Source organism: Aspergillus pseudonomiae (genome assembly GCF_009193645.1).
Source record: "Aspergillus pseudonomiae strain CBS 119388 unplaced genomic scaffold BDV37scaffold_19, whole genome shotgun sequence".
Classification (NCBI taxonomy): Eukaryota; Fungi; Ascomycota; class Eurotiomycetes; order Eurotiales; family Aspergillaceae; genus Aspergillus; species Aspergillus pseudonomiae.
This window is the reverse complement of record NW_022476011.1, coordinates 408,554-421,392: the sequence shown is the minus strand read 5'-3', so window position 1 is coordinate 421,392 and position 12,839 is coordinate 408,554. Positions and strand designations below refer to the sequence as shown.

At 49.3% G+C, this 12,839-nt stretch overlaps 5 protein-coding genes across 5 annotated transcripts; 4 read left to right on the top strand and 1 right to left on the bottom strand.

The window, feature by feature from the left end:
- Positions 1-586: 586 nt before the first annotated feature.
- Positions 587-2,871, top strand: BDV37DRAFT_74102 (MDM34 family protein). The gene is made up of 2 exons (XM_032091150.1): positions 587-1,368; positions 1,433-2,871. Exons 1-2 carry the CDS (start codon positions 1,034-1,036, stop codon positions 2,793-2,795), a joined length of 1,698 nt encoding a protein of 565 aa, XP_031943417.1. The 5' UTR covers positions 587-1,033; the 3' UTR covers positions 2,796-2,871.
- A 535-nt stretch (positions 2,872-3,406) lies between these two features.
- Positions 3,407-5,074, top strand: BDV37DRAFT_74104 (CCDC47 family protein). Its single transcript, XM_032091151.1, has 3 exons — positions 3,407-3,602; positions 3,695-4,565; positions 4,617-5,074. Exons 1-3 carry the CDS (start codon positions 3,536-3,538, stop codon positions 4,990-4,992), a joined length of 1,314 nt encoding a protein of 437 aa, XP_031943416.1. The 5' UTR covers positions 3,407-3,535; the 3' UTR covers positions 4,993-5,074.
- Positions 4,904-6,052, top strand: BDV37DRAFT_74132 (uncharacterized protein). The gene has a single exon (XM_032091152.1). It carries the CDS (start codon positions 5,157-5,159, stop codon positions 5,823-5,825), a length of 669 nt encoding a protein of 222 aa, XP_031943415.1. The 5' UTR covers positions 4,904-5,156; the 3' UTR covers positions 5,826-6,052.
- A 226-nt stretch (positions 6,053-6,278) lies between these two features.
- On the top strand, positions 6,279-7,118 carry BDV37DRAFT_270281 (chitin deacetylase; the record flags this gene model as incomplete). The annotated part of the gene is made up of 3 exons (XM_032084531.1): positions 6,279-6,577; positions 6,635-6,999; positions 7,057-7,118. The coding sequence occupies 3 exons, from the start codon at positions 6,279-6,281 to the stop codon at positions 7,116-7,118; spliced, it is 726 nt and encodes a 241-aa protein (XP_031943414.1).
- Positions 7,119-10,085: 2,967 nt separating this feature from the next.
- On the bottom strand, positions 10,086-12,067 carry BDV37DRAFT_73940 (inositol-pentakisphosphate 2-kinase). The gene is made up of 2 exons (XM_032091148.1): positions 10,561-12,067; positions 10,086-10,515 (listed from the first exon to the last, which is right to left on the bottom strand). The coding sequence occupies exons 1-2, from the start codon at positions 11,395-11,397 to the stop codon at positions 10,312-10,314; spliced, it is 1,041 nt and encodes a 346-aa protein (XP_031943413.1). The 5' UTR covers positions 11,398-12,067; the 3' UTR covers positions 10,086-10,311.
- Between the last annotated feature and the right edge of the window lie 772 nt (positions 12,068-12,839).

The window sequence follows — 12,839 nt, the reverse complement described above, 5'->3', positions numbered from 1 at the left end:
GAGGTGGCTGGTCTCCCGTAGATATTGGTGCCCACGGGGTAAGTTTCCAGTTGGTAGATTAATATGTCAACCATGATATACCATATGCCAAAGAGGAATAGTTGACGATCATTCAAATTGCAGATGTTCTGAGTCATGTCATATTCAGGAGGCAATCTCTAAACAGATCGACATGGATGATGCTGTTTCTGGCCCGCTCGATGCCGGGTCCGTAAACAGAAATGCAGTGGCTGACGGGAAGGTCCAGTCAGAAGAGATGTAAATGCCGATGGGCGGAGGGAAAGAGATGCGAGCATTACTTAGTAGCTGGAGCTAATGAAGATCATACGGCATGGCTCTGGTAGTATGTATTGAGTAAGTATTGTATGGACAACTAACGGTTGCAATGGTTCATAAATTACGGTCGGGGGGAATCGGAAAGCCGAGAAAGTATATTATTCTGGGTGTGAACTTGTCATATTACTTGAATCGTTGGTTCCAGACCTAAAATGAGGTCAGATGCGCTGTGACGTATTTTTGGAAATTTTGACAATTTCCCCTTGGATCTTTTTTTTTTTTTTTTTCTCTCTTCCGTTCCGCCTTTGAAGAACACTAGAACTTGAACTTTTCTAGAACACCTTCTAGGTGTTTAATCTCGTAGCATTAAATAAAAATAATTGAATGGACATGATTTTATAGAATTTACTCCAGACTAAAACGTAATACCAGAGAATCAAAACCGTCCAAGAGTGCTCGTGCGCCGCGTAGATCACGCGAGTCCATACCCTGTGGGAGACCCTCGGGAATCTCTTGAGCTTTTCATCCAATCCAGCCCTTTTTTTTCTTCGCTTTTTCCCTTCACTTCCGGCTTATCATCGCTAACACCTGCTCCCCTCTCCACCACTCTCTCCGACCTCGCCTCTCTCCTCTTCTCTCCCTCTCTCCCCTTTTTCCCCATGTTATCGTCTACCTTGTAATTTCCCTTGTATTTTTTCCTTCCCTTTAGACGCCGTGGGTCTTCTTGAGTCAACCCATCCGTTCTCAATGATCGGTTATGGCGTTCAACTTCAACTGGTCGCCGCTGATGGCGGACGCGAGTTTCTATACTCGCGCCCAAGATCTCTTAACTGCCGCTTTGAATAAATCGCCGAAACCCCCGATCATCGTCGACGATATTATCGTAACCGAGCTTAACTTGGGTTCCATTCCGCCGGATCTGGAGATATTAGAGATTGGTGACTTGGCGGAGGATCGATTTCGAGGCATCTTCAAGATGTCTTACACTGGCGATGCTTTCCTGACTTTGAAAACGCGCGTTCAAGCGAACCCTCTCAATACCTATCTTCTCACACGACCCTCGTTTGCCTCGCCACTACCCTTGGCTGCAGCGTAAGTAATACTTCTGTCGCACTCCTTGGTCGATGTCGCTCACCAGTCGTGCCTGATACTGCAGAACTCCCCTCACAATTCCCCTCCAAATTACACTATCCGATTTCAAATTGTCCGGCTTCGTGATTCTCGTCTTCTCGAAACAGAAAGGAATTACCGTGGTTTTCCGAAATGATCCGCTTGAATCGCTTAAAGTTTCATCTACGTTCGATTCGATCCCGTTCGTCCGCGACTTTTTACAGAGAGAAATAGAGGCTCAGCTGCGCATTTTATTCATGGATGAACTGCCCGCCATCATTCATCGACTATCCCTACGACTGTGGGTTCCCGAGTACCGGGCGGGTGACGATATAGAAACTCAGGCCGACCAGACGGCGGGTGAAGGTCCTGGTCAAGACCCGCTGGCAAGCCCTCCTCAGGACCCAGTAGATTCATTGGGCAACGCCTTGGATGAATCGGAAATCGCATCGCTCTCCCTGGATTCCTCCGTCGAAGCGCATTCCCTGTTCTCACAGAAGAACCTTCTCCGGCTGGCTGCACTTACGGATTCTCAGCGAACGCTATCTCTTTTCACTCCCTCCATCCAGGAAGTAGTTTATCGGGCGTGGACTTCGCCTTCTGAACAGGGTGATAATGTCAATACTACGTCTCCGCTAAGCCCCATGCTCTCCAGGACCCATTCCCAGGTTGGCAGCATGTCGTCCTTCCAGGACAGCGCTAGCATCGTGTCATCCCAGAGTCGATCTTCAGCTTCGACACATACCTTTAGTGGCTATGGTTTGAATTTGGGAGCTGGTCGCCATTCGAAAGCACATTCAAGGAAGCGCAAGAAGCGCGTGGTGGATCTACGACGTCCGAAGACTACGAGTGATACGGCGAGTGTGAGCGACGAAAGTGCATATACAGAGACCGCTAGCAACCCGTCCATATGCTCGGCACCCCTGCCTGTGGTCAACGAACAACCTGACCCCATCACGCCACCCTTGTCCCCGGAAAGCGATTTCCGTCTTCCTGTAATTCCCGAGCGGCGTCGCGCCAGTCTCTCGCGGCCATTACCTCGTCGCGACATCGCCACAGAGATGCTCCGCGAAGCTGGAGGGCCCTCCGCAGAGCCTCCACGACACCGCCCTGAACCTGGAGATGTTGATGCAACTCCCCGAGGCAGTATCCGCGCTCACATTGCCGCCCGACGAGACAATGAGAAACAGGAGACCGTTCCCACACGCCAGCTGCCCTCGACTATCCTCCCATTCACCAACGAGAAGTCCAGCCCCAGTACTGTCGATCAAGCTCTGGTTGAGCGACTAGCAGGGGAAATTGCTCGTCGCATGCGGGACGAGAAGCTGATGCCCACTAGCTCTTGTGGGGGTGCCTTCTGGGGCCGTCCTGACCATGAAGAATATCCCCCGCCAGCTTATGGTCAATGAACCATGTACGCCGAAACGCATCTTGATTGCATTCAAGAGCACTTCACATTCATTCCACTTTCCTTTGTTCCCCAGCGAGTCTGGCGATATTAATGACTGATACGACATAACTTTTAATTTGGCAGCCTGTCTTGTACTTTTTGTGTTTGTGTTATATATTATTCCTGTTTCCTCTCTTTGGAGCGAGTTTAGATAGTTTGTTTGTACCAAAAGTGCTGGCGTTTCTGTTATCTTTGTGAGAGTTACCTATCTGCTTGTCTGTGCAGTATACCACTTCGCTCTTTCTGTATTGTATTCTACATGTGGGTTTGGACTGGATCTGGGTATGGATTGGGAAGTGGGTCAAAAGAGTTATCTGGCTTTTCTTGCATCTTGATTTTCTTTGCTTTGAGTATACTGCGTCTGCACAGAATGTTTTCCCTTGAGTTGGCCGTTTCATTGAATGCGAATTTGCGCCCGAAGATTCCAAGATTGAGCTCATTACCTGATCCGTAAAGTAGACTAGGCTGGATTGGGGCGGCGTTGGCCTTATCTCTCAGGTTGGCGGTCATTTAAATGTCAAAAATGCCCAGAGTTCGGCTCCACAGACTAAGTGAGGTTCGCTCCGATCGCTGTTGCGACGAACGTCAATTCGAGCCGACAACCTTCCCGTTCCCTTTCTGCCTCCTTCTCCGCCACGTCGCCATCTTCTTGACAGCCCCGAACCCGCCAGTGCTCACCCCTTCTCCCTTCTCTACATCATGGCGGGCATGTTCAAGAACATGTTTGGCGGCTCCCAGCCGTCGGGGTCAGCAAAGGTTGAGGATGGTAAGTCTTGATGTAATCGAACTGGGTTGGGGTATTGATTGCCCCTATTGGGGCTGGACCGTTGACTGACCGTTTGTCGTCCTGCCAATCAGACTTTGCGGACTTTGTGAAAGCACCAGAGCCTTCTCCTGCCTCGATCATAGCAGCTGTGTCCTCTGGCGTTCCTGCGTCGAGTACCCCGGGTGTCAGCGCCGTTCCGTATACGAAATGGTACCGAGTCTGGGAGCGGACGTCCCCCAAGGACTTTCTCCAGGAGGCAATGGTGATGCCATTCATCCTGATCATTGTAGTCTTTCACCTCTGGGGCACGCGGAAGAACCGCCGCAAGGCTCGGGAATGGGCCCAAGCTCATGCGCCCTCGCTCCAGAATGAGTTCGCGGTCGTCGGTTTCGATGGCATCCAAAAGTCCGAGGATGAGGCTTCCGCGGTGCTGTCCTCCCCCGATTCGATCCTGAAGGAGAAGGGTCCCCAGGAATTCATCTCCTACGCTACTGGCCGCCAGAACGTGGCCTTTGTTGACGTCGCCATCAAGTTGCCTAAGCGCTACAACCCGATCACCTACTGGATGGACGTTGTTTGCGGCTTCTTGTTCGAGAGCTGGACTAGCCCCACCGAGACCTACGAGGCCATTGCGTACACTTTCGATGGCAAGGAGAAGGACGTTGTTCCGGTCCCGGCTAAGGATACCTCTTCTCTCAAGGTGAACAACTCGACCTACGATGGATTTATCTGGGCCATTGTGCACAAGAACCACATGCGTCAGTTCCGTCAGGACCGCTACGATGCTTCTATGACTTTCACCAAGGAGAACCCGAAGCTCCCACCTTGGGTGACCGTAATGACGGAAAGTGCCGAGATTACCGAAACGCTGCTCACCCCGGAATTGATCCAGGCCGTTGAGAAGGCCGGCGATGATTTCAAGTACCTCATTGTCTCTGACCAGCCTGTCGATAAGCCTTTGAAGTGAGTTACTTGAACGAACGCCCTTGCGATTTATCTGACCTCGTGCAATAGGATCGAGGAGGCCGTCCCTCGCAAACGTGTTCATATCTGCTTGACCCTTCCCTCATCCGCTTCTGGCTACGCTTCTTCCATTCCGCTATTCAACCAATTTCTTCGTTTCGCCGACAGACTCGTCGCCGTGGCTCACTTCCGCGCCGAGGTGATGCGTAAGGTCCGCCACTCGCGTGAGGAGGAGATCAAGAAGCTCCGTCGTGCGGACGAGGAGGAGAAGGCCGAGGAACGCAAGCTAGCAGCGGAAAAGATCAAGAAGGAGGAGCGGGAGCGCATCCTGCGTGGCATGAATGCTGAGGAGCAGCGGAAGTTCCTTGAGCGTGAGCGGGAGCGGGGCCAGAAGCGCTCCATGAAGAAGTATACCAAGAGAGGGTAATCTCCCACGGCGGGAGATGGGAAGGGAGATGGAACAATTGGAGAAAAGTGATCGATTGGATCTCTGTTGCTATAGTTTCATAACTTCGTGTACCATGTATTCGTACTTAATTCTTATGAGGTGCTGAGAGATGAAGGCAATTGGACGTTAATAGCTTTACTGTGATGATACAACTTTGGACAGATATTATTTCCCGAGTTCTCCGTCTCCAGGTCGACAGCACCCCGTGTATTGATGCCCAACCCTTCCCACGAGAGCACAGGGATGAGTCTAGAGTGAAAGGGATATTGCTTGTAAGATGCCACCCCATACCTCGGCTATCGGACTGTCCTCACAGCCTGGTTCTAGACGCAAGTGGGGATTCCATTGCTCGTCTATCAGGTGGTGTATTCCCTCCTTGCGACATACCCCTGCGGACTCGAGGGTCTCAGAATGATACTTTCAGGTACCATCGAGGCGCTGGCTGCCATGGAGACATGCCCCTTCCACGTTGGGTTCAATGGCGTTCTGTTTTACTTCGGCAATGCGCCGCCATGCAACTGTCTGACGGCCAGCACACCAACTGCTTCGCACGCCTGTGCTTGGATATCGCGAGATCCGAGAGTCGCCTCCGTTCTTTCTTTCTTTCTTTGTTTTCTATAAATACGTATGCCCTCGTAGCCAATGGGTTATTCGTCGCGTCAAAGCGAGCATCTAACGACAGGGATAGTAGCGTTATATCAACAAGGTTCGGCTCACTCGTTCTGGCTGTAAGCCCACTCAGTCCCCCTTGCATGGAGAGTAAATATACGCACCGGAGGATTACCACCGCCTACAGCTGTCGGTCGATCTGAAAGCTCAATTTCCGAGCCCTGGCCAATGAGCTGGTTGTTTGGTGTATCGACAGGTATCATGTGAAGTCAATGCTCACTCTATATCAGGCCGACTCGCTTTCTGGAGAGATAAATACTGGGATATACCAAAGATTTGCTTCTGCGAGCTGGTTCTTTTTCATAAAAATGTGTAACCTTGTTTAGAGCGCCACCAGGATATTCACCATTGTTATTTTGGGCGGATATCATGAGTCTTTGCTTGGTCCCAGATGAATTAGACTATTTAAGCAACATCGACTGACTGCTTTCCTGCCTCTTCTTGCACAACAAGCACTTGCCTTCGCTTCGTATATATCCTTTCTCTCTCGTTTATCTTCGCTGTCCATCTTGCACCAGTATTCTCGGTCATTGCAGTGATTACTCTCACTATACACTCCATTTATACCCCATCAGTCTTCCGCACATATATACAAGATGTATAAATTCTTCACTCTTTCTCTTCTTATGACTCTTACCCCTCATGCCCTGTGCGCACCTTTGGATAACGCCGTTGCCGCCGTCCCTACCGGCCAGGTCATCAGGCGCTGCACCACCCCGAACACCGTTGCCCTAACCTTCGATGATGGCCCATCCGGCTACACCCCGCAACTGCTGGACCTGCTGGACGAGTACGGCGCCAAGGCCACCTTTTTCATGGTTGGAGAAGGCAGCCAGACATATCCCGATATCATCAGGCGTATGAGGAACGAAGGCCACCAGGTCGGATCACACACGTACGTACCCCGCTGGCGCGCCCAGGCTCTTGTTCGGAAGAGAACTGACCCCTGCAGGTTGGACCATGCCAACCTCCCCTCCCTGAGCTACGAGCAGATCGTGCAACAGATGACGAGCCTTGAGGACGTGCTGCAGTCGGCTATGGGAGATATTCCCACCTACATGCGGCCGCCGTATTTCGAGGTCAATGAACAGGTCCTGGCGGTTATGCGCCAATTGGGCTACAAGGTTGTTGAATCTAGTATCGATACTAAGGACTACGAGAATGATGATCCCACACGGATCGACATCAGCTATGAGAAGTTCGTTAACGAGTTGAATGCCGGCGGCACCATCGTGCTGGCCCACGATATCCATGAGCAGACGGTGGTGAATCTCGCTCAGCGCATGCTGGAGGAGATCAGCGCGAGAGGGTTCAGGAGTATGTCTTCCTTTCCTTTCCTCTCTGTGAAATGGCAGAAAGCTAACAGACACACAGTGACTACTGTCGGTGAATGCTTGGGTGAGGCCGAAGCGCAGTGGTACCGTCGGGGTCGCTAGGGCTTGACGTATGGTAGGGTTTGACGTTTGGATGTCTGCGTTCTTTTCTTTTGCTGGTATAGCATCATAGCAGTATAGCGGTGTTTATTATTTCTTTCGGATTAGCCTTGATAATCGAATCTATATTATTGACAGTTTTGGATTGAATCCCCTGGTCCATGGTAGAGTGCTACGTGGAATCTGAGATCAAGCAGCTTGCGACTTCATCACTTGGCACAAAGTTAAAGACAGCCAAGAACTCCTGGCCAACTTGTAAGAAATACTTCATCGACAATCTGACAGTTCGTATCCTCTGGTTGCCGGTTACACCAGGTGATGAACCATGGATGATAGCAGTTCGTACTATTTACCATACGACATCACTCCACAGTCAACTCTTCCATTTCCCCGATCTCGGTCCGGCCCGAACTTACTTCACAAGAGATCAAATAAATTTCATCCCAATTCCAATCCGTCCTGACTTCACCGACACGTCACCAGCCATGCACCTCTGGTCACTGTAACCATCCTCCACGAAAGGAACTCTCCTCCATCCTGATCCTTCTAAACCGGACCGGAGGATTCAAACACGGTACCTGAGAGAGGGGAAGTGCGGATTCAGTACCTAATACCCACTGTAAGTCTAATATCCATCACAATATATATCCATACCTTTCGAACGAAGAAAACCAGAATAAGAGAATCATTAATTAATTTAACAGGCCAAGACATTCCTTCATTCATTCCAGCCAAGAAAACACACATCTAAACAAAAGAAATATACATACTTCTTCCATCCAATCAACCAAGTCAATATCAGTGGGAGTGGAGTGGAGTGGAGTATAGTGAAGCGGAGGTTTTATATCAAGGTAACACAGCAGCATCATCACCTCCGTAGCCATAGAGGGGCTTGTTATAAGGCCCAACCGCGAGACGAGACGGTATACGGTGTACACATTTTGTGTAGCTCAGGTACGTATGTACTTATCTATGTTTCTTGTAGTCGTGTTTTGTTTGCCCTGTGGAGTTGGATGGAGGTGGTTTGCTTATTGTCTGGTTACTGTAGGGTTATTTCGAGGAGATACCAGATTATATACTATCAATCAGGTCAAACCAAACCATATCCAACCAAACAGAGAAGCAGAAGAAAAAAGAAAGAAAGAGGAAAGAAAAAGAAAGGAAAAATGTCCCTAAAAACCCACCTCTCCAACCTCCTCCACTCAATACGAGACCTCTTCAAGGACTGTGCGCTGTACTTACCAGCGAAGGATAGCTGGAGCGAGGAGTACAATTTCCCGTCGGCGCCTATGGCGGGAGCGGGGAGGAGACGGTAGATTTTTTTTCTTTTTCTTTTGATTCATCTTTTAATCTCTGTTATAGGTAAGGGTGGGAGTTGTTTGTTTGTGGTGGTTGGTCCGGTATATATGTTATAGTTTAGGGATGTGTGCATGTACGTATGCATATGTGTGTTTGGTTTGGTTTGGTTTGGTTTACGTGTAGTTGTTGGGTCTGTGCTTGGGTTTATATTTGTCTCTTGTATATTTGTATAGTTGTCTCTGTGTAGCGTTGTATCATGTATCATGTATCATGTCTGTCTGTATACATATATGTATATTATCTCCTAGTAAGTAGTGAGTACTGAGGAGCAAGAGTAAGCCAATGCCAGTTAGGCAAGGGTATAGTTTAAATCAGGCCAGAGTGAAGGTTCTAGACCTGCAACTGGTTTTATTGTGTTCTTTGGGGTATAAGATTCCTGATAACGTATACTCCTCCATATTGGGTTTAATCGTTAATCATTCTGAAAACATGACAGGATTTAGGCTATCTGTCTCGCGAACTAGCTAATCTAATCTTGATCTAATCTTGGGTTCTACATTGCATTCTGTGTTTATATTTGTAGGAAAGGGGGTAGTCTTATTTTGTCTTTGTATCCCAACTACCCTAGGGTTTCCTAGAATACTATATTTGTATACCCTGGGGTTGGATATGGCAATGAACGGTAGATGATATGAAAGTATACCAGGACAAAAAATAGAACCATACAATCCAGTGGTTAAATACCCTCATATTCTAACACAGAGCAACCGGTCCACTTACAACAACATTGAAACCCCAGTCCCCAGAACCAGTTCAACCCAGCTGAACCAGATAATCAAAACCCGTCCATCATTCAACCACAACCGACTACATCGTACCCACCCACCCAAGAACAAAATACCAAGAACATAGTACAAGCTTTCCACTCCCGACCCAGACACGTTGCACGAAGCCATGAGTAAAATCAACAAGCTTCTGTATTCCCGTTGCACGGCTTTTGGCTGGGTGAGTAGGTCTTTATCGGGACTGGTGCTGGGCGGAGTCGGTGGTTCTTGAGTGAAGGAAGGAGGGAGGGAGGGAGGGGTGTATGTATGTATGTATTTCTGTGATGTTGTTTTGTTGTTTTGTTGGGTAGGGAGGATGGTTTGGTATGGTTGGTGCAGTTCTGGGGGGGTCGATATATTGATTGATATTTGTATTTATTCTTGTTTGTAGTTGTGTGAACTGGATTTGGGTGGAGGACTGTGAAGTCAAGGTACTGTATTCTTTTTTTTCTTCTCAGTGGATCTCTGTTTGTCTGGCATGGTGAACGAAGCTCAGTATAGTGTTTAAACTGTGGATATAGAGGGATGGATATGTTTGGTGATGACTTATGCTGTGATCATGTTGAAATATGTATTTTCTGAAGGACTGGGAATGTGAGTCCATCTATTGCGTAATGGTTACTTGAAAAATAAAGGCATGGGTGCCTAGAGGGCAGCAATTGCAGCCTCGTTCGATGTTGATTAACTTGCACATATGCCATGGAGTAGCCTGCTAGTTGGTAGTTCATGAGAAAATCACCATCTTGGGAGGATGAATTAGGATAGAGCATCTGTTCATTGACAATCAAGTCACGATGTATAAAACGAACATCATTGCACAACTTAAGTGTGCAGGTTAAGCTTAAGATTTCTCTAAACTTGTGTATTACCTAGATAAAAATTTAAAACACCTAATGTACACAACATGCAGACCGAAAACCGAAAGACGGATACCTCCCAAATGCATAAAACCGGACGTAACTTGCATATTATTAAAAGATAGAGTGCAGTCCATCGTCATGCGATCTTCGTGACTCAACTGCCGACTTAAGATGATTAAAGGCCTTGAAAGTAGTTAGAATAGAATCGGAAGGCTAGATAGATGGCTGCGAATGACCTCGGGATCCTTGCAATGCACAATCGCTCACATGCGAACAGCTCTTCGACCCCAAGTACCAGCCCTCGGAGATCAACTGCGTCTCCACGTCCAGCCAGTATTTCGCTTTGCCACCGGCTCCAGTCTTCAGATCCAGATCACCGAGACGGATTTCAACAGTGCCCACTTCGTCGCGCGGCATCTGTCCACGTTAGAGAACTCTCGCAGAGAGCAAGAAATGACGTACCTTGATGAACATCGTGCAGTCTCGGAGGGTCATTGCGAGTGACTTGTCCCGAGACTGCGCCGCCGGGCCGTGCAGCCCAACATCGCGATGTGCTCTTTGGTGAGCGAGAAGCTTCTGCATTGTCCCGTTCCAATACAGCACTTTCGCCAGCTGCTTTGAATCTTTGCAGCCCTTGACCGACCGAGTGGCCCGCAGGACGTTTTCGAACTTGTCCGAGACCAAGTCGAGCGGGCAAAACGATCGCTCTGGTTTCCCACCCCTCGTCCACGCCTCGTGGTTCTTCATATCACGCATGGCGCACGTGCGACATCTGCGGGCAGTAGCCGGCGCCGATGGTGACTGCAGAAGCCACTTCGGTTTCAATTCGGCCAGAACCATTCCCGTGTCGTTGAAGGTGGTCATGTCGGTAATCAGAAGTCCGAACGGCTCGGCAGTGGCCAGATACACGCCTTGACGTCGTTTGGGGCGCTTGCCGTCCATCTCGGCGACGTGCAGTTGATCATTGCAATGCTGGATCAGCCCCCGTGGGAGACATACCAGCTCCTGATCCACCAGCTCCTCCGGCTTGAAGAGAGGGCGAATATTCTTGTCAAAGTTTCGAGCAATCTCCTGGTAAGGGATCCCAGACGGTGTGTCCTTGCGCAATCGCAGCAACTTCCCTTTAAACTCGGGTGGGACGCTACAGGAGTCCGCACCATTAACCACCAGCGGCAACTCTTTCTTCGACGCAATAGCCGACTTCGGCGAGACGATGCGATAGATCACGTTGGCACCGCCCTCAGCCAGATAGACGAGCTGAGCCCCTATTGGGAGCTCTAACAGATTGGGCTTGGTCATCCGTTAAGTTGTGAGGTAGTGAACTAGGATTATTTTGTGCGGAAGAAGCATGGCCACAGCGGATTGCTCCACACACCTACAACCCCAGTAATATGGTGTTGCGCGTGTCGGGGGAAAGAACCAACGACGCCGTCAGGTGTTAATCCCTTGCAGTTTAGGTGCGCTGCGACTAAATAGTTTCAGGAGCTAGCAGGGGTTATAGGGGCGATGGAAAAAGCAAAAGGAAATTCTAAGTACCCCGGTGCGATAATCTCACCCGGACGATAGAGCCTCCTAAGAGATTGTAAAATAGCCCAACACAGCAGCAAGCCTAGAATAAAACAGGATGGCTACCGAATGTTATATTATTATGTTTTTTTTGGGCGTCTTGCCTCGGCTTTGTTCTTATATTGGCCTGTATGATGTTTGGGCCCAATCCAGTGCGGACAAAAGAGGATACAATTCCCAGGGTAATTTTATATGACCTCTCAATGCCGCTGTACTATCTTTGCGGAGCGGATTGGCTAGGTTGGGACAGGGGAGAAACCACGGGGGTGATTCTCTAAAACACAATGTCCAGCCGATAACGTTTAGTGGAGAGTCTGCGATCTAGTCTTTCAGCGTGGTGCAGGGTTCTTGTCGTATCAGCAGGCGTGGCGTTGGCCTTGGGAACCTGAGGCGACTGGATGTACCAATCAGATCACGTCTGCCGAGACAACTTCACCAGAGACTTTGATATTGTTCCAGGAAATCACCTCGGCCGGCAGACGATGAGTCGCATGCACCTTGCGAACGAAGCAAGTAGGTCGAGTGGATTACACCAGTAAGAGTTGAGTCCGATGTGAACACGATCAGGGCGTCGGGCACACAGACGTCTACCAATGCAAACCACTGGCAAGCTGTGCTTAGATAGAGTGATTTGTGCACACCGTTGACGGCGATAGGCGGTCAGCGACGCTGTACTCGACGGGACAGGCCAATAAATAATCCTATGACCGCTCGATGGGTCAACAATCACGAAGAATGGAAATTCTCCACAAAATCATGTGAAGGTAGACCAGGCTAGGACGGTAGTCAAGGAGCTATACGAAAGACTGCGCACTCGAAGAGGTCAGAGCGACGGCGTGAGAATATCCCAGTGGTTTGCCACAACCGCGATCACCGCTTCGTTTCTGGGCGAATGAGAGTGCGGAACTAAGATATCAAGGAACCAGAAACGAATGTCGCACTGAGAATCAAGTGCAGGAGTAGAAAAACAGTCGTCCTTGTTAGAGCACTATGGTTTTGTTTCAGAACAGAGAAACCGAACCGGATAGTGGACTGTGTAGACGGGACGGGAGGCTTCGGTCACCGTTCAGTACATGAAGTTGGAGTTGACCTTTCAAAGCCTTGCCCGGTTAAAAAAAAAGGGATCAATTCCGCTCAACAGGGCTGACCACGATGACGATCACGTCCAGATGTAC